Source organism: Salmo salar, chromosome 24 (assembly GCF_965601325.2).
Source record: "Salmo salar chromosome 24, fSalSal1, whole genome shotgun sequence".
In the NCBI taxonomy this organism is placed as follows: Eukaryota; Metazoa; Chordata; class Actinopteri; order Salmoniformes; family Salmonidae; genus Salmo; species Salmo salar.
This window is the reverse complement of record NC_138314.1, coordinates 13,797,279-13,820,266: the sequence shown is the minus strand read 5'-3', so window position 1 is coordinate 13,820,266 and position 22,988 is coordinate 13,797,279. Positions and strand designations below refer to the sequence as shown.

Here is a 22,988-nt window from a genome sequence, read left to right as displayed (position 1 = left end):
AAAACATCTCTAGCTACTACCAATTCAATCTTCTGGGATTCCATTTCAATCTGTGCGGTACAATTAATGACCATAGCAATAAACGCCAAGAAGCCAACCTTACTAAAGCACAAACTGTTCGGGTCACTCTGTACTGGACTACTACTCACAGCGATCCTCTCAGGCTCACTCACCTTTTGCCCACTATCCTCTACTTTCCTCACTGCCTCAGCATATGTCACCTTCTGCACTGCTCTCACCCTGGAATCTTCAATCTGTCTCACTTGCACAAGACATTTCTGATCCCCAGCAACATGGCCTCCCCCACAATTGAAACACATAACATTTTCCACCTAATCTACACACTTTTTGTCCCATGCCCTCCTGCACACTACTCACACCTTGGAATCTCCCGCCTACATACTGCTGTAACATGACCATAAACTTCGCACCTAAAACACAGTAGTGGGTTCGGAACAAAAGCTCTCATGGGATAACGTATATACCCTAGCATAACTTTATCCGGCAAACACTCTGCATTAAAACTCAGGACAGACAGGGTCTCCTCAGTCTCGCGATCGCCACCAGGTCTGTGTTGCACCAATCGACATGCATCACAGACACTGGGGATCTCCAACTTCAGTCAATCTACCTTAACACTCAACCCCACCCCAGTTTTTACTCCTTTCGGCGTTGCTCCAGGGAACAAAGTCCCAAGTCTCGAAAACGTGCAGCGCCCCTCTCCCTCTGAGCAGCAGACACACAAAGAAATCTATGCAAGTCCACCTCTGGATACTTTGACAGGATTGACAGAACCCAACTCCTTCTTCACCCAGCCTAATACCACAGACGGATCGGCCAAAAAGCATGGGTCCACTTTCTCCACGAATTATACTCCCACTGGGCCAGAGTCATGTCTGGCATTTTCCAGATCATTGGGGGGAGGCTCTGAAGCCTTCACCTCACCTGACGACACAGAATTTTCCTCCTCACTTTTGTCAGGATCAATTTCAAGTTCACTATCTGTCAATTCCTCAGGGTTTTCAATTGCGTAACATGCATTTATCTCTATTGTCCCAGACTCAAATGAGAAAATACTTGACTTTGTCACGTCTACTCCCGCTCCTTCCCGCTGCCGTTCGACTTTGCCGGTCTACTAACCACCGGTCCTGGCATCCAACATTACGCACACCTGGCACCAATCATTACGCGCATCTGCACTTCATCATGAGGCACATCTGGACTCCATTACCTCACTTATTACCTTCCCTATATCTGGCACTCCCTTAGGTCCTTTCCCAAGTCAGTATTGTTTCTGTGTTTCTGTGAAGACGTCACTGCTATGTTATCTCGTTCCATGTTTGTTGTTTTATTAAACGTAGCATCTGCTTCTCGACTCTCAGCGTCTTCGTTACAGGCTTGTATTTCACAGTCGGTTCGGGTTTGCACCTCGCGCCATTTTCACCATCTGTCCTCTTCCTCACCCGGGCCTCTGACATGAATTCTATCTCGTGAGGGAATTCAGGAAACTCAGTATCGAGCCATCCGCTGCTGCCATACTCCCTTCACAGATCTACTCATGCCATCCTCCATGAACATCACTCCAATCCTTTCTTTTTTTGCTAAAATCCATACTTTTTAAAGGTGCAATATGCAGAAATCTGTCAGCCATTTACTGGTTGCTAAAATTATAATAGTTTGCCTAATTTCAGTTTGTGACAAAACAAGCAATGTATAATGTACAGAATCATTGTACCATCTAAACCGCTGTGAAATATATTTTCCAATAATGAAACATATTATGTTTTCAGCTTGCTTGAAGCTGGTGTACAAAACCGAAAGTAAAAGACGCAAAAATGGTTAGATGTGGTTATGTATTTCAAAAACTTTGGTTTACTTTAATGTAGCTGTAAGCTAGGCATTAATAGCAACTGGCTCACTCATGAAGTGCTAAGGTAATGTTAGCAGGCTTTTAGGGCTAATTTTAGCAGGCTGGTAGGGCTAACATTAGCAGACTAGTAGGGCTAACGTTATCAGGCTAGTTGGCTAGCAACCTTGTAAGCTGATTTGTAACAATATATTCATAAAGTATTTTCTTGTAAGTTGGCTGAAAATTACTGTCACGTCCTGACCAGCAGATGGAGCTATTGTATTAGTTTTGGGGTCAGGACGTGGCAGTTTTGTGTGTGTGAATGTTTGTGTTGGTGATTGGGACTTCCAATTGAAGGCAGGTGTGTTGAGTTGCCTTTGATTGGAAGTCCTATATAGGTGTGTGTGTTTTTCTTTGGGGTTGTGGGTAGTTGTTCTTGCACTGTGTTTTTGTATGCCTGTAAAACTGTTCCTGTCGTGTGTATTGTTTTTCCAGTGGATGCTTTACTCCTTTTTTTAAATTAAAACATGAGCATCCATATTCCCGCTGCAGTTTGGTCTATTCAACACAGCTCTTTTTGTGACAATTACATTGAAACCAGTAGTCATGAGTGCAAACGATGTGGTTTAATTTGAAGTTATAGATTTAATGTTATTTCTGTTGGAGTTTACATTATGGAATAGGCTGGCTTTCCGGGTCCTCCATATTACGTCACACCGCTGAAATGTTTTTTCCAGCATGACTTCAGCATTTTTCTGAATTCTGATCAGTTTTATGTAATAACTTGAAAAATAGAAAGTGAGGCTTAACTTTGCATTGGGACTTTTGATGCGTATTCTAATGCAAATCCATTTGTTACATATGGTTACATTTATGCTACCTACCCTTTAAGAACACGAAGCATAGAAATAGCGCACATAGAACAGATCTACCACTTCTTAGACTTGCTTTCAATGAGAATGACAGATCTATAACTCACATTTCTATGTGAATTTGGTCGGGTCGCCCAAAATGTTACTTATTGCAGCTTTAATAAAACATTAATCAAATACAACCACTAACGGTTTTCCTCATTGCTGTTGCTCTAAGATGGCCACTCAGTGCAAATGCGCATGTGCCAATTGAATCTCAACATGGAAACAGTCTGTGGTTCTATTTAATTAACATTTTATTAAAAAGAATGGATTTCAGCAAACAAAGAAAGGCAGACAATTACAGAGGACAAACATAGGTACACGGTACCCTAACCCCAACTCTAGCTGAGTGCAGTGGTGTAAAGTACTTAAGTAAAAATACTTTAAAGTACCACTTAAGTAGATGTTTGTTGAGGTATCTGTACTTTACTTGAACATTTATATTTTTGACAACTTTTACTTTACTACATTCCTAAAGAAAATTATTTACATTTTACTCCATACCTTATCCCTGACACCCAAAACTACTCGTTACATTTTGAATGCTTAGCAGGACAGGAAAATGGTCCAATTAATGCACTTATCAAGAGAACATAGATCCACAGACGATGCAATCACCATCACTCTGCACACTGCCCTTTCCCATCTGGACAAGAGGAACATTAGGCTTGTCACCTAAAACCCTCACAAATGTTTACAGATTCACAATTGAAAGCATCCTGTCGGGCTGTATCACCGCCTGGAACGGCAACTGCACCGCCCGCAACCGCAAGGCTCTCCAGGGGGTGGTGCAGTCTGCCCAGCGCATTACCGGGGGCAAACTACCCGCTCTCCAGGACACCTACAGCACCTGATGTCACAAGAAGGCCAAAAAGATTATCAAGGACATCAACCACAAAAGCCACTGCCTGTTCACCCTGCTATCATCCAGAAGGTGAGGTCAGTACAGGTGCATCAAAGTTGGGACCGAGAGACTGAAAAACAGCTTCTATCTCAAGGCCATCAGACTGTTAAACAGCCATCACTAGCACATTAGAGGCTGCTGCCTATAGGCATAGACTAGGAATCACTGGCCACTTTAAGGAATGGAACACTAGTCACTTTAATAATGTTTACATATCTGGCATTACTCATCTCATATGTATATACTGTATTCTATCCTATTTTTCGATATCTTAGTCACTTAATGTTTTCATATCTGTCATTACTCATCTCATGTGTATATACTGTTTCCTATACTATTCTACTGTATCTTAGTCCGTTCTGCTCTGACATTGCTCGTCCATATGTTTATAGTCTTAATTAATTCCTAATTAGATTTGTGTGTATACTGTATGTTGTGTAATTTGCACTGTCGGAAGCATTTCGGAAGCATTTCGCTTCACCCACAATAACATCTGCTAATCACGAGTATGTGACGCATAAAGTTTGATTTGAACATTCCTGGTCATACCTACTGCCTCTGATCTGACGGAGTCACTAAACACACGTCTGAGTGTCCCGCTGACTATCCTTAAAAAATATATATATATATAATAAAGTCATGCCGTCTGGTTTGCTTAATAAAAGGAATTTGAAATGATTTATACTTTTACTTTTGCTTTTGTTACTTAAGTATATTTTAGCAATTACATTTACTTTTGATACTTAATTATATTTAAAACCAAATACTTTTAGACTTTTACTCAAGTAGTATTTTACTGTGTGACTTTCACTTTTTCCTGAGTAATTTTCTATTAAGGTATCTTTACTTTTACTCAAGTATGACAATTGGGTACTTTTTCCACCACTGGCTGCATGTCAACATCCTAGTGCAACCCTAGCAGCTGCCTCAACTACAACCCTATCCCTAACCCTAACCCTATCCCTATCCCTATCCCCCCAAAAAATAGGCCTCCCCGTTTCCAAATTCCCAATGAACCCCTGGTTGTATATGCAGAGTTTTGACATTGGCCTTACAGTATGATTCCACGCAGAATCGTTAGAAAATATACAAATTAATGCATTTTTGCAAAGAGTTATGGGATATTAATTTTGTCTCAACTGCTTTTTTCCCAGACTACTTCTCTCCCCGCCCCTCCTCCATCAGCTGATGCTTGTAAATACGTTTGGTTGCCAGGAAGTAAACTAGTGTGCGTGCCAAGATGGAAAATGAAGGGACAAAACATCTTCAAGCAAAAATAATCGCGCTTTTGAGGGTATAGTACATCTTTTTTCAAGGTAGCTAAATCGTATTATTTCTAGTTTCTAGCACCTGTTAAGCAGTTTGAAAGTTGTTAGCTAGCTAGTTACTAGTACCCAGCTAATGTTAGCAGCCAGCTTTAGCAATATTTATTTTGAACGCGAAGTTTGTCGTTGCATGTCCATCGTTAACTTCTTTTGATGTTTGATTGACTAGCTTCAAGGATTAAATACCTTGCTAATCAAACGTTTTAGCTACATTAGTTACTGTAGTTAGCTTAGCAAGCTAGGTACAGTAACATCTTTGTTTCTTGTTCCAAACAGGGTGGTTAGTTCATTGTATATCCTTCTAAGCTAAGCTAGGTAGCTAGTGGTTAATGTTAGCTACTTAGCTAGCAAGTGCTCCACATTTCTCAACTAGAATAGGGTTCGCTTCTTAGATGACATATTTGCTGCCACCGATCTAAGAAGTGTGTTTGCATTTTTAATGTTCATGATTTGATCTAAAGTTATAGCTAGAAAACTGGAACGTATCAGCTTTGGAAATGGATATTCATGGAAGAAGTCAACCATGGGGGAAGTTAGTAAAAGTGGACACTGAATCGGAAGTATTGCTTGTCAACAGGGAATACACTGTCGGGCGAAGAAAAGGTACAATTACTATTCCACACAGTGACATTAAGTCACTTCACCATATTGTAGGCTAATTTCTGAAAAGTATAGAAAGTTCTGTGGTAGGACACTAACTGTTATCTATAAATGATGGAAATATTTAATGAGTTACTAAAATACCTGTTCTAAATATGAATGATTATTGCTCCCACAATGATAGTAATGTGTAAAATATATGTTCTATAATGCATGACACTTTAAAAAAAAAGAAATATAATGTATGTTGCTTGTTTTGAGGATCTGGTTTATAAATGTCTTGATGTTTGTGACAAAAGACTCCATGTCACAGACATGAGAGCCAGGCAGTGTCTGGGCTCCTTAATAAAACCAGTTAATTCAAGGCACAATGCCCCAGGTCACTAAACTTAGACACCCCCTCTGGTGATATCAAAGGTGTCTATTGAGAACATGTGTGCAGAATAGTATGTTTTCTTTGTATGGATTTTGCTCAAGAACAGGTTTAGTCTCTGTTATATTGAATTCCAGGAGTCTGCTTTCCAATACAAGTGGTCTAAGTTTAATGAGCTAGTATGCTATGCAGCATCCACAATATGGTATAAAAGAAGGGTATAAATATATCAACAATAAATCATCATAATCGTACAATCTCAGTCTAGTAATTCTGAGCCGCCTCGTGAAATTATCAACTGCCCATTGCCTAAAGACATGTTTTCCTGGTATTTTAAAATAGATCATGAATAAGTCCAAATTGGCCTTGTTTACAGTAACGTGACGTAAACAAAGTCATTCTTTTTTACACTAGACAAAGCACTACAGCTCCATACGGGAAAGGGGGATACCTAGTCAGTTGTACAACTGAATGCCTTCAACTGAAATGTGTCTTCCGCATTTAACCCAACCCCTCAGAATCAGAGATGTGCGGGGGGCTGCCTTAATCGACATCATAAGTAGCCTACCATACGAGAGAACATCTAGCTTATTCAAATCATGCTTAAAATAGTCATCTTAGACGATGTTGTGATTTTTCTGTGCATTTTTATTAACCATCTTTTCTTCCACCAGGCTGTGATCTTTCCTTTCCTGCTAGTAAACTGGTCTCGGGGGATCACTGTAAGATCGTCCAGGATGAGAGATCAGGGTTGGTGTGGCTAGAGGACACGAGGTATGAGGGGGGTCTCATATCATTTTTCATTTTTTTTTCTCTCTTAAGTCCTGTATAGCTTATAGGCTCAATGTAGGCCCATTTTCAAGGCTCATCTGATCATTATGTATGTTTACAATGCGATAACATGGTAATGTGAAGCATTTTACCTGTTAGCCTAATCAGGCTAACTAGATTTTAACCTGCGCTTATGTTAGGTTTTATTATAAGAGAAAAATATGTTATGCAGATTGTCCTGTTTGTTGTGACTGATCAGTGTATTTAATGGTAGATTGGACAGATCTAGGCTTGCACATCACAGTGTAGTCTAATTGTCAGTGTAAAGCAACCAGCTTGGAGGTAATGAGGCAAATGACACTAACCAGTAATTAGAGATTGTGTTTTACCATGCTCTGAGTCAGCAAGGTATTCTCTACACACATCACTCTAGTGTCCGCACACACACACCCACTGCATTATGCTATGCATCATTGAGCACAGTGGTAACTCTGTTTTGCTTCTGAATATTGTGGAAACCTCTGCAATGGAAAGATGGAATGCGACAGTGTAGTTACTCAATAGTGTAGGATACAATTCCATCCCTATACATCCCATGAAGAGAAGCTACTATTTAATCAATGCCCTGTTCATTGCTGCTATAATAATAATAACTGCATCCCTAGTCTGGGATTTCTTCCAAGGCTGCTGATAAATCCACTACAGAAATGACTGACCAGTTTTGTGTTTTGTTTTGTATTTTCACCCCTCTAGCACCAATGGTACAGTGATTAACATGTCAAAGCTGGTGAAAAAGCAGGTTCATATGCTGCAGAATGGAGACGTCATCTACTTTGTGTACAGGAAAAACGAGCCAGAGCTAAGTATGTTTTTTTCCCTATATTGACTGGGGTGTTTCACTCTGTGGTCTCTTTGTTGCTACACCATAATGTTGGTTTCTCTGTTTTACATCGGTTATATCTCCTTAAGATAATATAACTTCAATTAATTAGTTAAACAAACAGGGAGCACAGTGCACGGTTGCTAGCTTAATATAGGCCTACCTCATTATTGTGAGTGTTTTGTACGTAGGAAAAAAAACGTTGGCGTGTGGTAGGCTGTATAAAGAGTATAACGTTTTTCGTAGTTTCTTCAGAAAGTGTATATAAATCAGTAGTTCATAGTGCATAAATGTCTTTTAGGCCACTTGTTTTCCTGTGTACCTTCCGCTGCTGAAACCTTGGTTATACACTGCTCAAAAAAATAAAGGGAACACTTAAACAACACAATGTAACTCCAAGTCAATCACACTTCTGTGAAATCACACTGTCCACTTAGGAAGCAACACTGATTGACAATAAATTTCACATGCTGTTGTGCAAATGGAATAGACAACAGGTGGAAATTATAGGCAATTAGCAAGACACCCCCAATAAAGGAGTGGTTCTGCAGGTGGGGACCACAGACCACTTCTCAGTTCCTATGCTTCCTGGCTGATGTTTTGGTCACTTTTGAATGCTGGCGGTGCTTTCACTCTAGTGGTAGCATGAGACGGAGTCTACAACCCACACAAGTGGCTCAGGTAGTGCAGCTCATCCAGGATGGCACATCAATGCGAGCTGTGGCAAGAAGGTTTGCTGTGTCTGTCAGCGTAGTGTCCAGAGCATGGAGGCGCTACCAGGAGACAGGCCAGTACATCAGGAGACGTGGAGGAGGCCGTAGGAGGGCAACAACCCAGCAGCAGGACCGCTACCTCCGCCTTTGTGCAAGGAGGAGCAGGAGAAGCACTGCCAGAGCCCTGCAAAATGACCTCCAGCAGGCCACAAATGTGCATGTGTCTGCTCAAACGGTCAGAAACAGACTCCATGAGGGTGGTATGAGGGCCCGACGTCCACAGGTGGGGGTTGTGCTTACAGCCCAACACCGTGCAGGACGTTTGGCATTTGCCAGAGAACACCAAGATTGGCAAATTCGCCACTGGCGCCCTGTGCTCTTCACAGATGAAAGCAGGTTCACACTGAGCACATGTGACAGAGTCTGGAGACGCCATGGAAAACGTTCTGCTGCCTGCAACATCCTCCAGCATGACCGGTTTGGCGGTGGGTCAGTCATGGTGTGGGGTGGCATTTCTTTGGGGGGCCGCACAGCCCTCCATGTGCTCGCCAGAGGTAGCCTGACTGCCATTAGGTACCAAGATGAGATCCTCAGACCCCTTGTGAGACCATATGCTGGTGCGGTTGGCCCTGGGTTCCTCCTAATGCAAGACAATGCTAGACCTCATGTGGCTGGAGTGTGTCAGCAGTTCCTGCAAGAGGAAGGCATTGATGCTATGGACTGGCCCGCCCGTTCCCCAGACCTGAATCCAATTGAGCACATCTGGGACATCATGTCTCGCTCCATCCACCAACGCCACGTTGCACCACAGACTGTCCAGGAGTTGGCGGATGCTTTAGTCCAGGTCTGGGAGGAGATCCCTCAGGAGATCATCCGCCACCTCATCAGGAGCATGCCCAGGCATTGTAGGGAGGTCATACAGGCACGTGGAGGCCACACACACTACTGAGCCTCATTCTGACTTGTTTTAAGAACATTACATCAAAGTTGGATCAGCCTGTAGTCTGGTTTTCCACTTTAATTTTGAGTGTGACTCCAAATCCAGACCTCCATTATTTGATAAATTGGATTTCCATTGATTATTTTTGTGTGATTTTGTTGTCAGCACATTCAACTATGTAAAAGAAAAGTATTTAATAAGATGATTTCTTTTATTCAGATCTAGGATGCGTTGTTTAAGTGTTCCCTTTATTTTTTTGAGCAGTATATAATACATACACAATTAACTTACATAATGTGTGTAAACTGAGTTGGACAAGTAGGTCAGCTAAACTCATTCTTGACCGATCAACATAAGGATACTATGTTCCCTTTTTTGGGATATTTAATGAATTGTTTACAAAAGTTTGCACACCATACTTAACTCAGTTGTTGAGGCAATCTTTTGCTCGTACAGATATTGCCTACATTTATCAGTCCATAAAACCAGAGAGGACATTCTCACAAGACTCAATTGGTAAGTAGTTAATACCCAAATCAATGTGATGTTTGACTGCGACCTCTGCATCTTTTTCATGAAAAACATTTGTAGGCTCATTAGCTTGTTTGTTGCTTACCACCCTTTCTCATCCTGTCAGGCAACGCCACCAAATGCTCAGATATGCAGCAGAATGCCCAACCCTGCCCTGTTCCAGCAGCAGTGTCTGTGGAGCCATTCCTGGTTGGACCTCCATGGGAGCAGCAGGCCTTAGAAGAGCCCCAGCCCTCCACCTCCTCCTCCTCCCACCACCTCCACACGTTCTCCCCCTCTGCAGCCTCCCTCCTGCACTCCTCTGCCTCAGGTAGGCTTTCCATCTGGCCTGTGCTTGCTCTATATGGTCCTCATTAAGGGGAACCAGGGACTGGGAAGTAAATCTATATTTTGGTTAATTGTGAAGCCTGCCGCACTCCCCCCTCAAATCTTTGAACCGATATAGCACGTCTCCCTTGAATTGTGCCAGCTTTGTTCGCTCTCCTTTACCTCTTTCAAAATCTCAAAATTCAAGGACGGCTCTGGACAACTGATAACATGATAGACTTTATCCGATTTGATCAGACTTATATGGCCACTACTACTCCTGATATTCAAGGATGGGTACAGGTAACTGAATGTGCACCAATCTCATGGGCTTTTGATAAATCTTTGTCTCTCAGGTTCCGAGGGTCCTAAATGTGCTGCATCCTCTGTAGGCAAGGCTGAGGAGCCCAACTCTAACCTCCTCTGCTCAACAGACGTGCGACAGACGGAAGCCCAGAGCGGAGTCACAATGCTGGATAAGGAAGAGGGGGATATGGAGCCAGAGAGCAAGAGGAGGAAAACTGATGGTGCTGGTCAGTGTCATTACCTTGTGGGGTCTTGATACTTGGTTGGTGACACTTGATTGTAACAGTTTTTCCCCCTTTTCCTTCCCTAGATAAGAACTATGATTTTGGACTGCCACATACTTCCAGTATTGAGGTGGTGGGCCCAGCTAAGGGAACTCTTATCATGGATCTATTGGGAAAAGCTGCCGTGACTGTGGAAGGAGCCACGACTGACAAAATGGAGGAGTCCCTCACCTGTATCATCTGTCAGGACCTACTTCATGACTGTGTCAGGTACAGCAAGACTCTAACTACTACTACTACTACATTAGAAAATAGGCCCACTCCACTTTTTCATTGCTTGTGTCTCTTCATAGCAGATAAAAATAACTGTTTCTATAAATATAATATATAGTCATTTAAACAAAACACCAAATTGTGTAATTCCATTCTATAAGACCGAAAGCTGCCTCCACTGCGTGTTTCATTGTTCATGTTATCATCTCCCTGTGCGTCTCCCAACTAGCCTGCAGCCCTGTATGCACACCTTCTGTGCTGCGTGTTACTCTGGCTGGATGGAGCGCTCGTCTCTCTGCCCCACCTGTCGCTGCCCGGTAGAGAGGATCCGCAAGAACCACATCCTCAACAACCTGGTGGAGGCCTACCTTATCCAAAACCCAGGTTCGTATCCAATCTGCCCTACTCTACCCTTGTACCCCCATTAACACTACTGGGGATAGTCCCCAGCTCTTCCCCCTGTTAAACACGGCATTTGTGCATCTTGTCTTATGTGTTTCTCCTTGTCTTTTGTGCCTTGTCCCGAATACCTGTACAGGACTAGCCTATAAAAAAATATGTTGGCCTTTTGGTTGTACAATCTCTTTGTGTGTGGATAAAGCATTAAAATATTGACCCTGTGTGTCCACAGAGAAGTGTCGCAGTGAGGAGGACCTGAAGAGCATGGACAGCCACAACAAGATAACTCGGGACATGCTGCAGCCAAAGATTGAGCGTTCCTTCTCTGATGAAGAGGGCAGCTCTGATTATCTCTTTGAGCTCTCTGACAATGACAGCGACACCTCCGATATCAGGTCAGACAAAAGAGTAGCTGTGTGTATGCGGTCTTGTGTGTACAGTATGTGACCAAGAGTGTGTGTGCGTGACTGCGTTGTGTTTTTCTCACACTGAAACCTTTTCTCTTGTTCCTGTTGTGTGTCCACAGCCAGCCCTTTGTGATGTGCAGACAGTGTCCAGGCTACAGGAAGGAGGTTAGCCAGGTACTGTGGGCCATAGGACCAGCCCCACCAACTCCTGAGGACAGGGCTGGGAAACCCCATGGAGAGAGGCCATCAACATCATCACGCTCTGACCTCCCCACTACAGGTTACTGAACTATGTGCCGTACTGTTGATCATCACAATAATGGATGACGTTTTTATATAGTGCTTTTATATCTGATATGTAATCGTTCTACATTTTGTTGGTTGATGTAGTGAGTTATGACAACACAATGGAGTGCACTTACAGATCAAATTGGCTATCAAAATGTTGCACTCGCCTGAACACAGAAATGTGTTAGAATGCTTGTAGCGCATCTGACCATCTGCAGATTCTACGACAGTACAGTGTGCACCCTTCAGGGCCTTGACCCAGACGATATGCGTATGTGTCCCACTGAGATGTTTCCCTCTGCTTCCTGTCCTCCTGCAGCTCCTCGGGAGTACATGTGTCCTCCTCAGGGCAGCCATGTCATCTGCACCTGCTGCCTGCAGCCCATGCCAGACCGCCGCGCCGAACTCTCCGCTCAGCAATGTGAGTGGCTCACAGGCTTGTTAGTCAATGTTAATGGGCCAACGGCACGGTCGCCTTGGCTGAATGTGCTGATGGGTGTGGTTCTTTGTGTTGGGCAGGTGTGGCGTGCCAACGGCCCTTCTGCCACATGTACTGGGGCTGCCAGAGGATCGGCTGTCAAGGCTGCCTAGCACGTTTCAATGGTTTGTCTCTGCTCTAGTACTCCTAAGGGCTAGATTTACTAAGCACTGGTTCAAAGTTTGTCCCTGATATTTTTCAAAGGTAAATAAAGAATACAGGGTTGAACAAAATGGTAATTTAAGGTTAAAGGGATAGTTCGTGATTTTGGCATTCCAATGAACTCATGGATACAATTTGTATGTCTCTGCGTCCAGTATGAAGGAAGTTAGAGGTAGTTTCGTTAGCCAACGCTAACTAGCGCTAGCTTAACGCCAAGACTGGAAGTCTTCGGCCATACTAGCTGTACCCGAAGACTTCCAGTCTTTGTGCTAAGCTAGTTAGCATTGACTCACGGAACTACCGTAATTTCCGGACTATTAAGCGCACCTGAATATAAGCCGCACCCACTGAATTAAAAAAATATATATTATTTTGAATATAAATAAGCCGCACATGTCTATAAGCCGCAGGTGCCTACCGGTACATTGAAACAAATGAACTTTACACAGGCTTTAACGAAACACGGCTTGTAACAAAAATAAATAGGCTTTAACGAAACACGGCTTGTAACAAAAAATAAAACATTTGCAGTAAGCTTTAGTTGTCTTTTTGCACTGAGTCAATTCCTCACGCTGCTGTTTCCAACGTCTTATCATCGACTCATTAAGACCAAGCTCCCATGCAGCAGCTCTATTTCCTTTTCCAGCAGCCAGATCAATCGCCTTCAACTTGAAAGCTGCATCATATGCATTTCTCCGTGTCTTTGCCATGATGAGGGTGACAAAATGACTACCGTAATCAGAATGATGGGAAGTTTGAGCGCGCTCGATTTAATCTAAACAGTAAACCAAAAAGTTGTTTGACCGTAACCCGTTCGGCAATTTCATTGGTCTAATGAAAGCTTCATGCCGCCAAAAAACTGAGCACGTCACAGAATGTGTTTTATTTTGAATTTTATTTTTAAATGAAAGCGGGAAAAATCCATATATTAGCCGCGTCATTGTTTAAGCCGCGAGGTTCAAAGCCTGGGGAAAAAAGTTGCGGCTTATAGTCCGGAATTTACGGTACCTCTAACTTCCTTCATATTGGATGCAAATGCATAACATTTTTATCCACAAGTTCATTGCCAAAATCCCAAACTATGTTGTAGTACTTGATTGCAAATAAGTTTGTGGAGATTTGTTTAATTGACCTTAGAAAATAACAGGTAACTTCACCGTGGGCTGTTAAACAGCCATCACTAACATTGAGTGGCTGCTGCCAACATACTGACTCAAATCTCTAGCCACTAAAATAATAAAAAATTGGATGTAATAAATGTATCACTAGTCACTTTAAACAATGACACTTTATATAATGTTTACATACCCTACATTACTTTTCTCATATGTATATACTGTACTCTATACCATCTACTGCATCTTGCCTATGCCGCATGGCCATCGCTCATCCATATATTTACATGTATATATCCGTATTCATTCCTTTACACTTGTGTGTGTATCTAAGGTAGTTGTTGTGAAATTGTTAGATATTACTGCACGGTCAGAACTAGAAGCACAAGCATTTCGCTACACTCGCATTAACATCTGCTAACCATGTGTATGTGACCAATAAAATTGGATTTGATGCTTAGTTAACCAGGCCTTTTGGGTGATTTCCGAGGTAACACTATCATTGTGGAAAGTTTGACAATAGTGGTTGCAAATGGAAATTTACCAATATATATTTCCTATATGTCTTACTCATCATTTGTTACTGTATCTCATTGCAGTAGCATGTTTACCAGAATGAAAAATATAATATCCATGTCTTCTTCCACAGAACTCAACCTTACAGACAAATGTCTGGACGGTGTTCTGAACAGCAATAACTATGAGTCAGAGATCCTCCAGGTACTTCCTCTTTATACTCCAAGGCTCTAACCATTGGTCTGTCTGGACACCCAGAAACTGTATCTGAGCTATTTGGGGTGGTTTCCCAGACACAGATTAATCTTAGTCCTGGAGTAAAACACTTTCAATGACGATTCTCCATTGAACATGCTTTTCAGTTTTTTTTAAAGGGCTCCTGAGTGGCGCCGCAGTTTAAGGCACTGCATCTCAGTGATAGTGGTGTCACTACAGACACCCTGGTTCGAATCCAGGCAGCATCACAACCGGCCATGATTGGGAGTCCCATAGGGCGGCACACAATTGGCCCAGCGTCGTCCGGGTTTGGACAGTGTAGACTGTCATTGTAAATAAGAATTAGTTCTTAACCGACTTGCCTCGTTAAATAAAGGTTATATTAAAAATATAATTTTGTTGTCCAGGACTAGTCTTAATCTGTATCTGGGAAACCGGCTCCTGGTTACATAACTCAATTTAAGTGGATGTATTTTATTTATAACTTCTCTACTATGGAGATCACTAAAGTCTAGTACAGTGCCTTCGGAAAGTATTCAAACCCCTTGACTTTTTCCACATTTTGTTACGTTACAGCCTTATTAAGAAATGGATGACATTTTTTTTTGGTTTTTTTTCAATCAACACACACAACCCCATAATGACAAATCAAAAACGGTAAAAAAAAAAAGATCCTAATTTATAACAAATAAAAAATACTTTGTTCTGCTTACAGAATTACTTAGCAGCCAGAGGGATGTCGTGGAGGGACATGCTACAGGAGGGTCTTCGGGGCCTGCAACAGGGAACCTTCTATCTCTCTGGTCAGTCTGAAACTATCCTCTTCACCTCACATAACTTGAGATTGTAAGCGTTCCAGGTTGTCTTTTTTGCAGTTGCACTGCACAGCTCAGAAAATTGCTACATCCATAATAAAGTGTTTCTGAGGCCCATCTGCAGATGTTATGAGATATGATCATCAACACAACTGCAAAGACGATAAGCTGGAACGCCACCATTAAGCTTCCCATCCTGAACATGGTTGTAAGTCCTACTGACAGTGCAGGGCATCCTTCCACCTCCCTTTGGCACACACTACTAACTCTCGCTCTCCAATTTCTCTACCCCAGATTATCGCATCAACAGTAACGCCATAATGTGTTTCTGCTGTGGCCTGCGTGCCTTCAAGGAGCTGGCCTACAAATATAGACAGAACATCCCTGGCTCGGAGCTCCCAGGTGAGAGAGCACTGCCCACAACGACACAGCCTCTAACAGCTGTAGACTGCGAGATGGCAATAAACTCGCATATCCAAATTATGAATGAAGCTTTATTTGTTTGATATTCTTTCCCACAGCTGCTGTGACGTCTCGGCCTGACTGTTATTGGGGACGCAACTGCCGGACTCAAGTGAAGGCACACCACGCCACGTAAGTTACATTTTGCCATTCTCTTCTGAATAGGTCTCCACAGTCCAAACTTATTTATATATACAGTACCAGTCAATAGTTTGGACACACCTACTCTTTTTTAAAAAATTTTATTACTATTTTCTACATTGTAGATTAATAGTGAAGACATCAAAACTATGAAATAACACATGGAATCATGTAGTAACCAAAAGTTAAACAAATCAAAACATATTTTAGATTTGAGATTCTTCAAAGTAGATCCGCTTGGCATTCTCTCAACCAGCTCATGAGGTAGTCACCTGGAATGCCTTTAAATGAACATGTGTGCCTTTATTAATTTGTGGAATTGTTTTCCTTAATGCCTTTTGAGCCAATCAGTTGTGTTGTGACAAGGTAGGGGTGGTATACAGAAGATGGCCCTATTTGGTAAAAGACCAAGTCCATATTATGACAAGAACAGCTCAAATAAGCAAAGAGGAACGACAGTCCATTATTTTAAGACATGAAGATCAGTCAATCCGGAAAATGTCAAGAACTTTGAAAGTTTCTTCAAATGCAGTCGCGAAAACCTTCAAGCGCTATTATGAAACTGGCTCTCATGAGGACCGCCACAGGAAAGGAAGACCCAGAGTTACCTCTGCTGCAGAGGATAAGTTCGTTAGTTACCAGCCTCAGAAATTGCACTCCAAATAAATGGAGTGCATCCTCAGATGACCTGGCCTCCACAATCACCCGAACTCAACCCAATTGAGATGAGTTGGACCGAAGGAGAAGCAACCAACAAGTGCTCTGCAAATGTGGGAACTCCTTCAAGACAGTTGGAAAAGCATTCCTCATGAAACTGGTTGAGAGAATGTCGTGAGTGTGCAAAGATGTCAAGGAAAAGGGTGGTTACTTTGAAGAATCTCAAATATAAAATATGTTTTGATTTAACACTTTTTTGGGGGGGGGGGCGTTACTACATGTTCCCGTATGTATTAGTTCATAGTTTTGGTGTCTTCACTATTATTCTACAATGTTGAAAATAGTAAAAATTAAAGAACCTTGGAATAAGTAGGTGTGTCCAAACTTTTGACCGATACTGTGTGTGTGTGTGTGTGTGTGTGTGTGTGTGTGTGTGTGTGGCTCTGTTAGAGGCTTCAGTGTGGCTGTACATGCATTTTACCAGCAGAGGGCACTGTTGTATCAGCTTGGCCAATAACACCTGCTAGTAGAGGAAAGCTGCAATCACTTCTTCACAGCTCCTCTCACAGCAGCTCTGGTTCATGATGTGACACATTTGTATCGTTTCCTTTTCACCTTGTTGCAGGAAATTCAACCACATATGTGAGCAGACGCGTTTCAAGAGCTGAAGAGCCTTGTGGGTGACCTGCTATGCGAGGCTCCTCTCCAATCACCGGAGAAAAGACTGATTTCCAAGGATCTCCTGTATTACTCTCTGTCTCTATACAAAGTGGTCCTTTTTTTCCCTCCCTTATTATGCAGCTCTTTGCCCTGAGGAAAAGTGTCTCTTTCTTAGGTAATAACTTGTAGTTCTCTCGCAGGCTCTATAGACTTTTGTATTTGATTATATGCAGAAATTACAATCAAACTATTTTGTTAAGACTGTCTAGGTAATGATTAGCCCAGTCTTATAGGCATAGTAGGGGTGAGTGGGATAATACTATGCACTCCACACAGTAGGACCGGATTCCCCTATATGATGATGGACTAATATCTTATGGGGTATATGATCACCACCCTTCATTACAGTATCATGTCCTTTTGGGTACATGATCAGTTTGAGGGATAAAATAAAAAATACACTGAGAACAGTTGGCAATCAAAATGGACTTTGGCCATACGTGTACTGTTACACACAGGATGAAATGGCATGTTTTGTGACAGTAGCTTAGAAGGCATATATTGATATTAGTAAGCTGACACTTTTTTTTTCTATTTCCGTGTGCCTGAGTAGTTGGCACATAAACAAAAAAATATGAATTGATTTTGTTTTTCTCTCAACTTGTGGTGTAGTGCTTTAGATATCTTGGGGAATTCTGTATTTGAATTAGAATCTAGAGCTTCCTACTTTTGTGAAAATACAGCAGCAAATGGTGTTCTAAATAGTATTCATGTTGGATCCTTCCCCCAAACCTACTAGGTTGAATCACAACTATGTTGTCTAAAGACTTCTATGCATATAGATACCACAAGATATAGACATTGAGGCCTCTATCTAATCTCTCACTCACTCACGAAAAAGTATGTGAACCCTTTGTAAATACCTGGATTTCTGCATAAATTGGTCATAAAATTTGATCTGATCTTCATCTAGGTCACAACAATAGACAAACACAGTCTGCTTAAACTAATAACACACAAACAATTATACATTTTGTCTTTATTGAACACACCATGTAAACATTCACAATGCAGGGTGGAAAAAGTATCTGAACCCTTGGATTTAATAACTGGTTGACCCTCCTTTGGCAGCAATAACCTCAACCAAACGATTTCTGTAGTTGCGGATCAGACCTGCACAACGGTCAGGAGGAATTTTGGACCATTCCTCTTTGCAAAACTGTTTCTGTTCAGCAATATTCTTGGGATGTCTGGTGTGAACTGCTCTCTTGAGGTCATGCCACAGCATCTCAATCGGGTTGAGGTCAGGACTCTGACTGGGCCACTCCAGAAGGTGTATTTTCTTCTTTTGAAGCCATTGTTGTTGATTTACTTCTGTGTTTTGGGTCGTTGTCCTGTTGCATCATCCAATAGCCTAATATTCTCCTGCAAAATGTCTTGGGAATTCATTTTTTCGTCAATGATGGCAAGCTGTCCAGGCCCTGAGGCAGCAAACCATGATGCTCCCTCCACCATACTTTACAGTTGGGATGAGGTTTTGATGTTGGTGTGCTGTGCTGTGCCTTTTTTTTCCTCCTAACATAGTGTTGTGTGTTCCAAACAACTCAACTTTAGTTTCATCTGTCCACAGAATATTTGTCCAGTAGCGCTGTGGAACATCCAGGTGCACTTTTGCAAACTTCAGACGTGCAGCAATGTTTTTTTGTTGTTGTTGACAGCAGTGGCTTCCGTGGTGTCCTCCCATGAACACCATTCTTGTTTAGTGTTTTACATATCGTAGACTCGTCAACAGAGATGTTAGCATGTTCCAGAGATTTCTGTAAGTCTTTAGCTGACACTCTAGGATTCTTCTTAACCTCATTGCAAGAGCACAGCGCAGAATGCTCAATCATCTTTGCAGGATGGCCACTCCTAGGGAGAGTAGCAACAGCGCTGAACTTTCTCCATTTTATAGAAAATTTGGCTTACCGTGGACTGATCAACATCAAGGCTTTTAGAGATACTTTTGTAACCCTTTCCAGCTTTATGCAAGTCAACAATTCTTAATCTTAGGTCTTCTGAGATCTCTTTTGTTCGAGGCATGATTCACATCAGGCAATTCTTATTGTGAATAACAAACTCAAATGTTGTGAGTGTTTTTATAGGGCAATGCAGCTCCAACCAACATCTCGTGTCATTGATTGGACTCCAGGTTAGCTGACTCCAATTAGCTTTTGTCATTAGCCTTGGGATTCACATACTTTTTCCAGCCTATACTGTGAAGGTTTAAATTATGTATTCAATATAGACGAGAAAAATACAATTTGTGTGTTTGTTAGTTTAAGCACACTGTTTGTCTATTGTTGTGACTAGATGAAGATCAGATCAAATTTGATGGCCAATTTATGCAGAAATCCAGGTAATTCCAAAGGGTTCACATACTTTTTCTTGCCACTGCATGGATGACAAAGATATGCAGTGGCACCATTTTGAATTCAGACAGCTTCCACATATTAAGACTGTTAACTGGAAAGACAATGCAATTTCTGTTTATTGGAGGTTATACTTAGTTTTGGGAAAAGGGGATTTCTGCTGGGTTTCTTTGGATTTCCCGACAAGGGCAAAAAGCCATGTACAAGCTTAGCATAATAGGGCTGAGTGAGAATCCATGGTATAGTTAGTTGTATAGGATTTCAGTTCTTCAGGCGGGGATAATGAGGGTTACTCAACGTAAAGCAGATTTCTTTATATATATTTTTTTCCAAGTAGTGTATTAGAGAAGCTTTCTCAGCTTTGAACTAGTACTAACGGCCAATGCAGTTTTTTTGTTAGAATGCACAATGGTTTGCTAGACTAGAGGGTTCGGGGGGGTAGAATTGTTCCTCCTTTTTGCATTATATTAGGTTAGTGGTGTTGACTAAACATGTTGATTAAGCCAACAACTTGATACTTCATACTTGTTAGTAAGGATTAATGTATTTGTATTGTTTTGCAAGACCAATTTAGCAGAAACCCAACATCTTCAGGAATTAATGTCAATGTTAAACTTGACAGTATTCTGCTTTGTATTCTAGTTCATACGATGTGGACGTGTTTTTTTTCAACATATGTTGCTGTATTGAAGTGGTGCATGGAGCATTTTGTATCGATCTTATAACAAAGTTTGTTTATCAGAGGGGTATTTCATTTTTTTTTTTTTTGTGCTGTGTTTCTGTTGTTTTGGATAAACAGAGGAACAAATGCTATGGTTTGGTCAGACATTGTCAGTTAAACCTAAATTGGTGCAAATTTCCTGTATTAAGTCTTGAGGAAATACTACATTGCCGTTTGTTGTGGCATTCTTGTCTGGCAGTGAAAGCACCCTCACCAAGTTAGAATTCAAAGTGTTGCATTTACACAGTACTCACTTGTCTCTTACCATTATCTTTGTAAATTAGTGACCAATCATATGAAAGTCAAATCGGCCCAGTGTCTACAGACCTTTTAGGCTAGCTAGAATGGCCTGATATACTTTTTTCTTAATGTGCCCTTTTATATATTGAAAAAGAACTAAGTTAGTAGTGAAGTAGAGTACATTATTTTTGGGGAGGGTTGGGGGTATGCAAGTCATTACATTCTGATGCAATTTAAAGTGAAAGAAATTACTTTGCAAGAAATGAAATGAGGTTATTCACTTTGATCCAATATCTTATGCATTCTGTGTAATTAAATTTTTTTATTTGTATTAAATCAGATTGTAAAATTTGATTTTTGTAAATTGACATTAAATTACAACATTGATTTAAGATGGAAAAAGTAGAATGTCCAAACTGTTAGATATGTTTACAAGCAAGACTAGCTTTGAGGGTATTTGCTTCTAATTCAGCTCGCACACATTGAAAAAATTTGAATCGCTCATTTCAACATTTAGGCTGGGATTCAATCATTGTGGGTTATAGGCATTGAGGGTTTTTAAAGCAATGTTCGCGGAGATCCCATTAACGGTAAACGCTGCATATGTCGGCTCAATCGGAAATTGCCTTTAAAAGCTGCAATGCCTATAACCAGCAAATCGGCACCCAACTGTTCTTTTGATGACACACAAAATTACAATTAGGTGGGGATTCAAACAAACACAGATTAATGACCTGTGCACAGCGATAGATTGAAGGCAATTTCCCAAACATTCATGGAGATTAAATTAGCTGTAAAGGCCACAGATGTCTGTTTGCTCAAGCAGATATTACCTTAGTCTATCATAGTTGACTGGTCCTTTGTGTTTGAATCCCAGCCCCAAGCTGAACTAATAAGCACTGCAGAAAAGGTGGAGAATACAACTCTGGTCTTTTATTCTCTATTACGGCATCCGTTGAGAAACGTCCTTGAGCAATCAATGTGTGTGAAACTCGGGATTGGTGCTGTAACTACCTACAGTGCATTTGAAAAGTTAGTCAGACCCCTGTCCACATGTTGTTATGTTACAGCCTTATTCTAAAATAGATACAATTATTGTTTTCCCCTCAATCTACACACAATACCTCAATGACAAAGCGAAAACTTGTTTGCAAATGTATTAAATATAAAAACTTAGGATGCACCTGAGCTTAATCGAGTCTGTTTCCCATTTTACATTTACATTTAAGTCATTTAGCAGATGCTCTTATCCAGAGCGACTTACAAATTGGTGGATTCACCTTATGATATCCAGTGGAACAATCACTTTACAATAGTGCATCTAAATCTTTTAAGGGGGGGGGGGGGTTAGAAGGATTACTTTATCCTATCCTATGTATTCCTTGTCATCCAAGAGATGTTTCTACAACTTGAGTCCACCTGTGGTAAATTCAATTGAATGGACATGATTTGGAAAGGCACACACCTGTCTTTATAAGGACCCACAGTTGACAGTTCATGTCAGAGGAAAAAACCAAGCCATGAGGTTGAAGGAATTGTCTGTAGAGTTCTGAGGCACAGATCTGGGGAAGGGTGCCAAAGAATGTCTGCAGCATTGAAGGTCCCCAAGAACACAGTGGCCTCCATCGTTCTTAAATGGAATAAGTTTGGAACCACTGAGACTCTTCCTAGAGCTGGCCGCCCGGCCAAACTGAGCAATCGGGGGAGAAGGGCCTTGGTCAGGGAGGCAGGTTACCATAACCCAATGGTCACTCTGACAGAACTCCAGAGTTACTCTGTGGAGATGGTTGTCCTTCTGGATGATTCTCCCATCTCTGCAGCACTCCACCAATCAGGCCTTTATGGTAGATGGAAGCCACTCCTCAGTAAAAGGCATATGACAGCCCACTTGGAGTTTGCCAAAAGGCACCTAAAGGACTTTCAGACCATGAGAAACAAGATTCTCTGGTCTGATGAAACCAAGATTGAACTATTTGGCTGAAAGCGTCACGTCTGGAGGAAACCTGGCACCATCCCTACGGTGAAGCATGGGGATGTTTTTCAGCAGCAGGGAGACTTGTCAGAATCGAGGGAAATAATGAACGGAGCACCTTCCAACAGGACAACGACCCTAAGCACACAGCCAAGACAACGCAGGGGTGGCTTCGGGACAAGTCTCTCAATGTCCTTGAGTGGCCCGGACATGAACCTTATCGAGCATCTGAAAATAGCTGTGCAGCAATGCTCCCTATCCAACCTGACAGAGCTTGAGAGGATCTGCAGAGAAGAATGGGAGCAACTCCCCAAATGCAGGTGTGCCATGCTTGTAGAGTCATACCCAAGAAGACTCAAGAATGTAATCGCTGCCAAAAGGTGCTTCAACAAAGTAATGAGTAAAGGGTCTAAATACTT

At 41.7% G+C, this 22,988-nt stretch overlaps 1 protein-coding gene across 7 annotated transcripts; it reads left to right on the top strand.

Moving 5' to 3' along the window:
• The first annotated feature begins 4,825 nt into the window (after positions 1-4,825).
• On the top strand, positions 4,826-20,999 carry chfr (checkpoint with forkhead and ring finger domains, E3 ubiquitin protein ligase). Of its 7 annotated transcripts, none has more exons than XM_014170880.3 (18): positions 4,826-4,983; positions 5,454-5,595; positions 6,640-6,739; positions 7,490-7,599; positions 9,726-9,785; positions 9,907-10,110; positions 10,541-10,639; positions 10,723-10,906; positions 11,139-11,293; positions 11,541-11,703; positions 11,835-11,995; positions 12,323-12,424; positions 12,523-12,606; positions 14,408-14,478; positions 15,206-15,293; positions 15,600-15,707; positions 15,827-15,899; positions 17,191-20,999. In XM_014170880.3, exons 2-18 carry the CDS (start codon positions 5,490-5,492, stop codon positions 17,231-17,233), a joined length of 1,911 nt encoding a protein of 636 aa, XP_014026355.1. In that variant the 5' UTR covers positions 4,826-4,983; positions 5,454-5,489; the 3' UTR covers positions 17,234-20,999. The 7 variants fall into 7 exon arrangements, with proteins under 7 accessions (XP_014026355.1, XP_014026354.1, XP_014026352.1 ...); XM_014170879.3 differs by having other exon boundaries at positions 10,499-10,639; XM_014170877.3 differs by having other exon boundaries at positions 10,463-10,639.
• The last annotated feature ends 1,989 nt before the right edge of the window (positions 21,000-22,988 follow it).

Coding starts and splice junctions, on each gene's coding strand:
- chfr (XM_014170877.3), top strand. CDS start 5,490: ATGGATATTCATGGAAGAAGTCAACCATGGGGGAAGTTAGTAAAAGTG. Junction 10,111..10,462: donor CCTGCACTCCTCTGCCTCAG/GTAGGCTTTCCA, acceptor TTTGTCTCTCAG/GTTCCGAGGGTCCTAAATGT. Junction 12,425..12,522: donor CGAACTCTCCGCTCAGCAAT/GTGAGTGGCTCA, acceptor TGTGTTGGGCAG/GTGTGGCGTGCCAACGGCCC.